Here is a 12,442-nt window from a genome sequence, read left to right on the forward strand (position 1 = left end):
GGTTGCAACATTCTGCATTAGTTAGGTATCGAGGAAATCAATATTGTTAGTCCGTAAATCAATTTAGACACCAATAATTATCCGCACAAGAGGTTTTTGCACCTGATGTTAAATGCTCTTTAATTAAAAATATCCTTTTCCATATAAATATCACTGTTTTTTTTTATTATTACATTTCAATAAATACTTTTAATCATATTTACAAAAGCAGCAGATAAAAACAATTAATTACTGAAAGTTTGCCGAGGCGATACATTTAATAATCCCTTTCCGCGGCTTTTCAATTTGTTTACCAATTTTGAAATTAATGTTTAGGAATTTCGTACTTTGATTCGGAGACAGCACTCTCACTCAGAAAACAATCCTTTGATTCAAAGAAAAGTTATGTGAACGAAAGAAAAATATTCATTGACTCGCTGTCACAGAAAAGTTTCTTTGATTCAAAGAAAATTCTTTTGATTCTAATGAATGGTTTTTGGTTCCCGTGAAATTTTGTTCCAATGAAAATTTTTCTTGAATTTAAAAGGAATTTCTTTACATAAATTTCATTTTTGGTTAAATGCAAACAGATATTTTAAAGAAACAGAGTATCCTTGAATCAAAACAAATATTTTTCTGAGTGCAGGGATCTATTATTATCGCCTCTGCAGAGCCTCGAAAAAAGTCCCTAAGTCATCATCGACGCGACGGTAGACTTAACGTCTTTAATGAAAATCTCGTGCACTTGCACAAAAATAATTTCGCCTTGGAAGAAAACTTGTACTCCTTTCAAGAGAGGAATAAACAACTTTTCGAAAAAATTTATATCAACCTTCAACACTTACTTTCTCTAAAGCTTTCCTCGGTTCGATGCAAATGTCGTGGTTGAATATTTTTAAATATTGTTCTCTATTGAAATTTTTATTACAACTAAGTATAAACACTAGAATAAAAGAATTGATCAAATAAAACAGGAAAAGTTTGCCATTAAATGCCCAAACATTGTTTCTATTTTAGAAATGCAGTCTGAATCTCGTAGCGAGTAAAAATAACAATAATAAATTTTATTACAAAACACATTTGTTTCACGATCAGCATTAAACTATAAGCCTGATCGCAAATTTATCTCAATCGTTAGTCGTGTTGAATTGTTTGCATTATTTTTATAAATTAATTTTCGTTACTTAAACTTAAAAACATAAATTGTATTTGTATCAGAAATCAATAAGTTAACTTTGGTCTCGAAAAAAAAACTATAGATCATCAGACAAATTTTAAAAAGTTTGTTGAAATGCACGATAAAAATAAACTTAGGGCTCAAATCCAAACTTTAACGCGACTAGCGACGGCATGGCAGTTCAACGATTAACATTCTTATTCCCAGGAAGAATTAAAGTAACTTTTTTTTTAATTTCTTTGAGCTAAGATACATTTGTGAAGAGATTTGTTTTATATCTCGGTAACCCGCAGAGACTTCCTAATTTCGTTTGCTTATATTAAAGATAAGATTTCAAAGATTGCTTTCTGTAAATTTTAATTTTTCATAGAACTTTTAGACCAGGTTATTAATGAACACTTTTATTTTTAATGATTATTAGTCGTATACGATTTTCCGCCTAGGAGGAAATTCTCAACTCTTAATCAAAGTTCTGAAATGAAGAAATAACTTTGGTACTTCCTGGTCATAAGATAATTTCGCAAGTCGCTAAACTTTCGTCTAACTTTCTCAACAATATGTCGTAGTAATCCGAATGCGGCTCACTCTTGATCAATGTCTGCGACATTCACACAATCAGCTCACTTTAGTATGAGGACTATGGCACTGACTCTAGCGTTTTGACAATTATTCACGACACAATCACAGCATCACTGATTCACAAATCATTTGCAACTTCACTACCATTAAAAAATATTCACACGGCTACTAAAAATCACTGATGTCTTTCATAGACGATAACTCGGTAAGAAAGTTGCCGAAAAAGCTGAAATTAAAAGACGCAATCTCTGAAATCTCATCTTCAATATGAGCTGATAAAAATGATGAAACTTGTAAGAGTTCGTGAAATATAAATAAAAGTACCCTCAACATCTTGGGCTTTGATCTAGGAAAGTTGTGAGTAAATTCCATATGCCCTTATAACTTTATAACTGAGTTATCGTCCTGCAAAAGCATCAGTGAGTTTTACTATCGTTCACGCTAGCCCTCTAGATAATTTCCGGCGGCCAACTTCCGAGTGAGAATAACATTGCAGCTTCTGATGAATTAAACAAAAACGACTTCGCCTGAGTCCGGCAAAAATAACATCAACCCTAAAATCTTCCAATTAGAGCTTTTCCAAAGCTCGGCTGTTGGTCAGCATTTCCCTCGTGAGTCTCCAAACTTGCTTCGCTGCATTCTCCAAACCACTAGGGGACTTGCCTTTAAAGAGGTCTAAGTTTGGGAGGAAGTAGTGAGGACACCTTCTACACTGAAGACACGAAATTAATTGTAAAAATATCCCGTTAATCCTGTCCGCTAGGCAGGCCTCGTCCCACTCAGCTTCATGAGGATGCTTCTCGCATTCATAAAGCAAGAGTGTCTTCATATGGTAGCTGGTGACAGGGTTCCCTGGAAGGTCCAGATGTCGATCCCTCAGAGTCTTAAGAATACTAAGACATCTTCTTCTGCTCGCACCTTGGAGGAGTCTATTTTCTGCATCAATAAAAGACAGGGCCCAAGCATCACCCTCCATCGCTGATTGTTTGCCCTGGAGTCCAATGCATTCCTTTGAGAGCATATCAAATCCCTCAGCTTTGACCTCAGCAACGATATTTGGATGTGGCCAGGGAATATGAGGAATGGGCCAGTGTGAAGCCGATCTGGGCCAGAGTCCAGCACACTTAAAAGCAGGCGTGATTTGCACTACGTAACGTTCCCGGATCCTCAGTTTGACTTCGGTCGTATCCGCAATCATCTTAACAGAATCTCTATAAGCGCACTTGTCGCAGGCTTGGGCAACAAGAGTCTGAAATCGGGATCTAATTTTTCTGGCAGAGAGATATCCTGATGCGGTGATGAACTCCACCCATAGGGACATGGATCTTTTTCTGCCGTCACTGAGCTTAAGAACTGCACATCCAGGAAGTGTTCCGTCATCGACGAAGTTAAGGACTCCCATCTGATTTAGGTATATCACTATTTCGAATTCTGTGGGCGAAATCACATCGAGCCCATCGAACCTGCCGTTATAGTCCGTCAAGGATGAGATGAACCTTGGCTCCTGGACCTCTACTTCCTTCAAGACGTCCTGCACAACTCTGCAAACCTCCTGGATTGTCTTGGCCACCTGACTTTTGCGGTTCATTACCCGCTCACCAAAGTACTTGTTGATCTGATAGGCCATCTTCGTGGAGGCCGAGAGCATATCCGAGGGCACTAACATTTTCGAGTCTAGGGTTGCTGCTAGGTTTCAAATTACCGAAACATTGTCTGGTTATTGGACTATGACAACCACGTCGTTGTTTTGGGCGGCCGAGCCATGGAAATATCACTCCCTAAAAACACAGCCAACTTTTTTCACTGTTGGTCCTTAAAGAAATCACTAGATTCTTGACCCTCGAGACATGGGTTGTGAGTCTGAAGAGGAAGATGCGCGGCTCGAGGGTCTCGAGACTAGAGTTGATAGCAGACTGAGGAGTAAGGCATCTACCAGAGCAGGGCAGGTGATCTTGCCCGCCTCTGAGCACGTGGCCGCGCCTCCAAGAGGAATACTTCAGCTATTCAGAGCTCGCGGCTGTTTTAGCCTGGCCTGTCAGCCCCGCCCCTCAGCATCGATTCCGGCAATGGGACCCCCACCATTGTATTCTGCTGTGTACGCGGACAGCATACGTGCCATAGCTATACGAAAGTTACGGGGAGTGAGAGCCTCGCAGGGTACCCTCTGCAGTTTTCAGACCCTTGGCTTGCTTGCCTTGCTATGAATTATGCAGGACGCCTTTTTACTCGGGGGCCCAACACGAGAACTCCCTTATTTATTTCGAAATTTTCGATATGGCGAATCCTATTCGGCTCGAGACTCTCTAGGATGACTCAAGTACCTAAAGCGATCACGTTACAGTCTCGAATAACGATTGAAGGAGGACATTGTAAATCGAATAGTTTTTTTTCAGAAGGACTACATTCAGACAAAAGTTGATTTGATTCAAAGCAATTTATATTAATTTAAAGAAATTTCTTTAATTCAAAGAAATGATTTTTTGTCCAATTAAAATTTTTCTTATATTTAAAATGCTTACCTTCATTTTAAAGTTATTTTTGGTTAAATAAAAAAATATATGTTTAAGAAACGGTTTCTTTAATTCAAGAGAATGTAAAATTGCGTTTATTAATTTATTTTTTAAATTAAGGAGCAGAAAGCAAATGATTTATTTGTTGTACGATTTTTTTTGCCATCCCATATTTCACGATATGTTTGCAGTTACTTCAACGCATAAAAAAGAAAATCTTCGCCCTTGGAAATATTGGCTACAAAAGTGTCCTATTACTTATTTTTTAATTTAGTAAATACAGATATAGCATTTTTTACCGTATTCTAATTTTTTAGTACGGCATTTTTTTCCCCGTATTTTAATTGTGTAGCAGGTTAAGGTTTTTAGATCTATCATATCTCGAAGCCTTTTCCAGTTATACCTTCAAAAAATACTTGTTAGGATCTGGACACAGATGAGTGATTTTGATATGAATGGAAATCGAGAAATTGAGAGGTTCAGGATTTGTGCTAGACAATTCGAAAATTAGTTATAACGTGTATTATTATAGAAATAGTGTAGTGATAAGCAATTATTTAGTTTGCATTTTTCTTGACCATATGACACTTTGTGTACATTTATAACTTAATCCCGTGCAGAAATCTTGATCTGGCTTCGATCGGGGCCAGACCAGTCCAGATCGGCTCTCGATCGGGAATCCTGGTCGGGGCCAGTTCGCCGATGAAACACATGCCCAGATCGGGGCCAGGTCGGGACACTCAATCGGGGAACCCCATCGTTGCCATATCGGTGCCCGATTGGTACACGATCAGTCTCATTATAATGAATTCGTGAATTTCACAAATGGAAATTTAATATATGTAAACTCGAAACTATAGAATGGTCCTCTCCTTGCGCAGGCCGCCTTAATATTTTGAATTTCCAATTAAGTTATTTTAAGTTAAAATTAAAGTACTACAGGCACGAGAAGAAGAGGTTTCAGACTACAAAATTTAATTACACTTTTGAGAAACATAAGATTATTGTAGATGGTATCAGTTTCGAGAAAAATGTTTGTTTTTTATGAAAAAAATTGATGATAACCAGAAATATTTTAAATAACAATTTTAATTTCTTAAAAAAAAGTTTGTCTATGAAACTTCTTAACAAATTAGAAAAAGTTTTTTCGAAAAAAGATTCCCTACGACTTGACTTTTTCAAATGCTTCCAAAGAAAATCATTGAGAAATAACTTATGATTTACGATTTATTAACATTTTACTGTAAATAAAATCAATTTTCTGTCAATTGCTTTCCTTCTTAATAAATTCGAGAAGGTGGTTGCAGATAATATTTTCGCCAAAAAATTGAGCTATCATTTATTATATCGTTTTATTTTTTCAAATTTTTTAAGAAGCAATATAGACCAAACAACTTTGAAACAAAAAAGGAAAGATTTTGAATTAAATATTTCTGGTTATTTTAAATATTATTTACAGAATATGCATTTAATTAATTTTTATTATTATTTTTTAATTTCGACCTAATGGACATTTTTCTAAATTGAAATGTCATTGTTTATAATAAAAAAGAAAAATAACTTTTTTAAGCATTTTAAACTTCGCGCGAAACCAATTAGATGCCAAATGCGGCGCATGCGCAGTTGAGTAACTAACTCTTGTTGGAATCCCTACACTTTTGGCATTTGCATTTTGATTGTATTACTTAATTTTGAAACTCATGTTATGAAAATTTGTCCTTAATGTATGTCTGTAATGAATTTATTATTAATACAGAATCAAAGTTTCAATAACAGAATCGATTGTATCATATATTTTTTTCTCATAATCTAAAAACATTACAATTTTGTGCATACTGATATCCATTTCTTGTCAATACATTTGATAATTCTAACTCTAAATTAAATCGAAAAACCTGGATTTCTTAAATAATAATTGAAAACAAAATAACTACATAAATTTCATCATATAATAATATTTGACTCATCTAATGGTAAATATACTAATTTTACCTGAAACAATTTCATTAATTATTAATGTATTTGAGGTTAGGTTTCAATGAGCCCGCAGAGTGTAATTACTTACTCTCATCTTCCTCGCGCAAGTTTCGAGGTATACTGGCTGCTGTTTGGTGCCTCCGAACAAGTGGCTTACTCGCATTATGCATTTTTAATCATTGATAGAGGATTATAAACGAGTAGTATGTATACAAATTTCACTGCACTATCAGAAAACATCTAGCAGCACTAGTTCTGCGAGCGAATAGAGATGGCGTTTCAGTAGGAAATCGGTCTGGCCCGGTTGGGCCCAGGTGTGGGCCACAGAGCTCTATCGATCAGGGCTAGATCGGGAAATCGGATAGGGACCAGATCGGCATTAAGTTTGAAATTGGGCGATTTCTGCACGAGACAGAGTAATTCTTACACTTTGGGAGAAATTAGTGAACCTCACTTCATCAAAGTGCAAGATATACTCTGTGCAATCGTAAATATGTATCCAGATCGAATGGGGATGCGTGATAATTTAACAATGTCGCTCAATAATCCCAACTTTGTAGCGAGCGCTAGATACAGCTCGCATAGTACACTGCGTATCTCGCAAGAGTAGAGGTTACACTTTCGCTCAGTAATCCTTGCTCCTTCTGTAAAGTTGGGATCCCTATTTGAAGTTGGGTTCTGATGGGGCCCCTATCAGAATATCTAGTCTAGAAAAAATTGATGGTTGCCCTGTCAGGTGCTAGTGAAGAATTCCATGATTCTTATAGAAATGGCAAGTCTATCTGTATCTAATAGGGCCCTGACCAGAGAACTCCTAAAATCTTATATTGCCTTACATATAATATTGAGCTTTTTGAAAGTTTCAGTATGCAAAAATAATGTTTTTATGAGTATTTAAACTCGTTATTCTCGAAAACTTGATTTAGGGCACTAATGAATATTTTCTTCGAAGAAATGTATTTTAAGGTTAAGGAAATATTTTATAGGTTCAAAAAACTATTTCCCCACAGAAAATTTTTGAATATTTGAAGCACAAAAATATATCTCTGATTCAAAAAAATATTTCTTTCACCTAGACCATGCGCGAGTACAATAAAGTAGTTAGTACTTCAATTGTAGCACATATGTTCCTAAATAAACAACTGGATTCTTTAAGCCTAAATTACAATTACCATTTTTATTAATATACATATTTAATTTAAGCACATCACATAATTTTAAATCTTGATGAACCTGAAACAGAAAAAATCGATGAAAAATCCACCCCCAGCAGGAATTGAACTTTGGTCCATCGAGTGTAAAGTTCACAGCGTTAACCACGGCACTACCGCAACATGGAAATTCTAAGGCGGAAAACCGTATTTGAAGCTCACCATAAATACCAAAGAAATATTTCTTTAAATCAAAAAATGGATATTTAATTTAACAATAAATTTCTTTAATCTGAAGTACTTAATTGAAACAAATGACGCCAAATTATTACATTTTTGATTAAAAAAAAAAAGATTACTTCGTTGGAATACATGCTTATTTGTTATGAATGATTTAATTCTAGTAATCAAATGAAATATTTTTTTCCACTGAAGAAATAAGAAATTATGTAAACACAATACCTTGTTTATCTAAATAAATGATCCATTGTTATAAATGCATGAACCACTTGGGAACAAAAAATATATACTGTAATTTAATCAATATTATTTTGAATTAAATTATTATTTCCGTGATTTAAATAAACCTAAATATTTTTGATTTAAGTATGGGAAAATTATTGATTCAAATGTGTCCCGAATCAGTTTAAAGAATCGAAATCTTTGAATCAAATATATATTTCTTTGAACGACTAATCACATTTCGATGAATCTAGACCTTTTGAATCAAGGAAGTCATTTTCTTGAATGTGAGAAATATGTATTTCAATCAAGAATATACAGCCAAAGAATTCATTTTTTTTTTTAGATAAACAACAGATATATGCCTGGTTTAAATAGAAATTACTTCTGTTAAAGAATATTTTCTTGATGCCAAGAAATAGGATTCAAGTAAATGCATTTACTTGGTGCTAAAATTTATTTTTTAAGTGTAGATGGTGTTAAAATTAACCAAAATGTTTTGATGAAATTTCAATTTTTAAAATCATAAATGATATTCGGATCATATACAGTCGTATGATGATGATCGGATAAAAGTACTGGCTGCGAGTAACATGACAGTACCGCGTAGTAGCCCCGCAGGGGCCCTTCTCTTTAATTGAATTGTAGGTGGGCTAATCCCCCTAGAACCCTACTAGGATATCTATTAGGGCCCCTGTGGCCTCAGCGGCACGTTCTAGGTGGGGCTCCGACTAGTTTCGTCCACTAGGGCCCGAATACAGATAGGGAAAACTACTATCGGTAAGGAAACTATAGGCATCTGCCTTTGAAGCTTAACAACTCAGTCAAAAAAAAATGCTAGCGAAACAAAAAAATAGTCATTTAAAAGCTGAAAGTGTTCTACGTTAATGAGATTGAAGGCGTTTATGTAAAAAAAATGTTGTGCTTGGCGGACTGAAAAATGTAAAAAAAAAGTAAGGATTTTTGGGTACATTTAAGAACAATCAAGCTTAGAGCATTATTTCTTATACAAGGGGCGATCTAAAAACTTTGAACAAATTCATGAATATGAGGAAAACTTTTGTGAACCAGTTGCAATTGAGAAATTTTAAAAATAATAAAAATTGTTGCCTAGAAATACAAAAATGTGCAGTTATATTATCTCCAGTTCTAATACAGATATTAAAGCGATTCAAACTGCAAACTGTAATTGAAAGGCTCTGTATTTATTTTCAATCACCCGGAAGGATGTGTTAGTCTTCTTTTTTGTGAAAATCGCGATATTTTTAGACATTTTTTTTGTTGGAACACAAGTGACAGAAAGCAGGGGAGGGGGCCCTTTTTTGTTTTACTGCCGACCGCTGGTGCCATTCTTCGGCCCCTAGTTCTGAATGCTTGGAAGGCACCTGGCCACGGGTCAAAAAAAGGCACCAGCGGTCGGCAGTAAAAAAAACGAGCCCCCCCCTGCTTTCTGTCACTTGTTTTCCAACAAAAAAAATGTCTAAAAATATCGCGATTTTGACAAAAAATAAGACTAACACATCCTTACGGGCGGTTGAAAATAAATACAGAGCCTATTAATTACAGTTTGCAGTTTGAATCGCTTTAATATCTGTATTAGAACTCAAGATAATATAGTTGCACATTTTTGTACTTTTAAGCAACAATGCTTATTATTTTTTAAATTTCTCAACTTCAACTGGTTCACAACAGTTTTCCTCATACTCAAGAATTTTTTCAAATTTTTTTCATCGCCCGTTGTATAAGAAATAATGCTCTAAACTTGACTGTTCTTAAATGTACCCAAAAAACCTTAATTTTTTTTACATTTTTCAGTCTGCTAAGCACAACAAATTTTTTACATAAACGTCTTCAATTATCCATTAGTTCTGAGAAATAACATGTGGAAGTTTACAATCTCAAAGAGATTAAAAATTCGTGGGTTTTAAAAATTATGTTTAGAAAGTGACTGCAAATTTATTCTTTAACTTTAAAACAAAATAAAAATTTGCTCCCTTAATACGTGGAGGCTGAATAAAAATAAAAAAGAGCTTATAGAAAAACTTCTTCTGTTCCGGGAAAATGAAGATTTATTGGGGCGGTATCGCACTGTAACAGTCATAAAAGTTTTAAAAGTGACTTTTAGTAGAAATTGAAGATTTTAGGTTGGAATTTGATTATGATATAAAATATTAATCACACGAATGGAAACAATAGTACATTTCGATACGTGTATGTGAGGTGATTATTTAGCGAATGAGATGTTTTTCGCACGAGCGAAGGGAGTGAGAAAAGTCTCACTCGCTAAAAATTGTCTCTCACACAAATATCGAACACAATTTTATACCACGAAAGGCGAAAAAATCATACCAAAGTTGAGATTTTAAGGTTAGAGTGGTATAAACATAAAATGCTTACAGGTAAAGTCGAGAATGGTGCGAACTCCGCTGAAAAAACTAGTTGGTTAGGACAACTAACAAAGTAGTAGGCCCAATTTATTTAGTTTGTAATATATGCCGCTGCTATTAAAGTGGTTGGGGCTACTACTTTTATTCGAAAGGTTGGTAGTAGTTGTCCTTACTACTTTATTTGTTCTCGTTACAGCTTTCGATGGTAGATACTACTTTCAGGTAGGTGTGTTTAGTACTTCAAATAGTAAGCGTTACTATTTTAATTAGTAAGTTTTACTATTAAATTCGTTATTTTGCAAATAAATTAGTTGATCTTACTACTTAAAGTAGTAATCCTTACAATGATATAATATTATTTAATATTACTATTCTATCTTATATTTTCTTACTATTCATATAATGATATGCATCCCGCTGGCAAGCTGAATTGTCACGATGATGTATTTATACAAATTGGGGTGCCTTTTCGCGGAGGCCTGTTTTGAAGTATTCGTTGAATTGATTTGACACGTCGAGTTCGCATCTAGGTTATCAATCAATCAAATTTGCCATAAACCAACAAAGTAACTAGAAATCAATCCTATGAAAAATATTAATTAATGACGAAACATTTCGATGCGAATGTTGGCAGCACTGCTCAGAATTCAGTTCTGCCAATATCGCCGAGGGGCAAAACTTGTAACCTTTACTAATTTTATTTCTTGGAAAATAAATTGCTGGTAAATGTAACTAATTTATTTGTTGTGACTACAATTACAGTTGACGCATGGTGCTTGATGCAAATTGTTTCGTTCGCTATGTACGTTGCCGCGCACGGATCAGTGTTTACAAACAGTGAAAGTTCAATTTTCAGAATACATACTGTGGAAGTAATTATCTCACATTTGGTTCCAAAAAATTTTGAGCGCATCGTTCTCTCGCGGATTTAACTGAAAAATAGGTTAGCATTTACGAATTATTGATAAACCTTTGATTAAATTTGCCCCAATTTCAGGTCATCTCACGTGACAAGGAAATTATCATAAGAAATAAATATTATGATTTTGAAATTCTTTTATAAGCCTCATTAACAAAGCATATCATGACTTTTTGCACTTTAAAATTGCCTTAAAAGACCTAAAACATTGACGGCAACGTAAATAGCGAGCGGAACAATTCTCGGTTGCCGAGCCGTCGCGGTCGTGGTGGGGGAAGAGCTCGACCGAGAGTTAGAGCAAGCGGCAATGTAAATAGCGGCTAGGTAAGAAGCGTCGACTGTCCTATCCTCACTACTATAACCTTCATAGGAGGACTAACGGTGACTTGTTACCGTAGATGACTGGTTAGTTACTGTTACCATCGAAGTAGTTGTCGTAGCTTATACCAACTCTACTAATAAGGAGCTTCTTGTCGCAACTAATCATTTTTTTGAGTGTCGCAATCTATCGGTGGCAATGTAATACAGCACTCTTCATACAAATTATTTTTCCATTTTTCTCCGTGCGCACTAAGGAAAAACTTACGTAACTGACTTCGTGATTACGGTCTATTTTCTCATGACTGAAAATGTTAAATGCTACATAAACGACAATGCCACCAACTTAAGATTTTCTTTAGTACGGCACATAGGAAGTTTATTGTAATCTCAATACATATTTTAGTTTTAATGCGAAAAATAATTATTAATTGATAAATAATTATAAAAATAAACTTAATATTGCAAAAAATAAAACAAATCTTGCTCAGCGAATAACACTGTTTGGCAGTAGAGATATTAGAATCTCGCCCAGGAACATTTATTTCTTCGGTTCACACTGCACCTCTAACACTCAGCACTTGGCACCAGTACAGACATTGGTTCGCCCAGTACTGGCAGAACGTTGGCTGCATGACCAGGGCGGCACTATGCCAGTAGTATAAAAATAGACTTAAAAAAACACGTCTATAAATGTTGTCAAGGTGTTTTGGAATGTCGAGAAATTGACTATACAATTAAGGTTAAAACATTTTTTTCTATTTCTTTTTTTAAGGAAAATATTCTAAGTTCCACCTTCATGAAAAATTTTAAGTCTTCAGAAAAAATGACATTAAATGTATGTCTTAATCTTTGTAGAAAAGTCTAAAACATCTAAAAAGCCAAACTTTACACGAAGGTTTAAAGAAAATTGTTATTACAAAATTTGTTCCGCATATGTGGTAAAATTTCTAAGTTCCGTCGATAAAAATTTTAAATGCTCA

At 34.8% G+C, this 12,442-nt stretch overlaps 1 protein-coding gene across 1 annotated transcript; it reads right to left on the minus strand.

Moving 5' to 3' along the window:
* Positions 1–959: 959 nt before the first annotated feature.
* Positions 960–3,670, minus strand: LOC117172615 (protein mab-21). The gene has a single exon (XM_033360707.1). It carries the CDS (start codon positions 3,399–3,401, stop codon positions 2,304–2,306), a length of 1,098 nt encoding a protein of 365 aa, XP_033216598.1. The 5' UTR covers positions 3,402–3,670; the 3' UTR covers positions 960–2,303.
* Positions 3,671–12,442: the final 8,772 nt, after the last annotated feature.

Source organism: Belonocnema kinseyi, chromosome 5, assembly GCF_010883055.1.
Source record: "Belonocnema kinseyi isolate 2016_QV_RU_SX_M_011 chromosome 5, B_treatae_v1, whole genome shotgun sequence".
Taxonomy (NCBI): Eukaryota; Metazoa; Arthropoda; class Insecta; order Hymenoptera; family Cynipidae; genus Belonocnema; species Belonocnema kinseyi.

Coding starts and splice junctions, on each gene's coding strand:
- LOC117172615 (XM_033360707.1), bottom strand. CDS start 3,401: ATGTTAGTGCCCTCGGATATGCTCTCGGCCTCCACGAAGATGGCCTAT.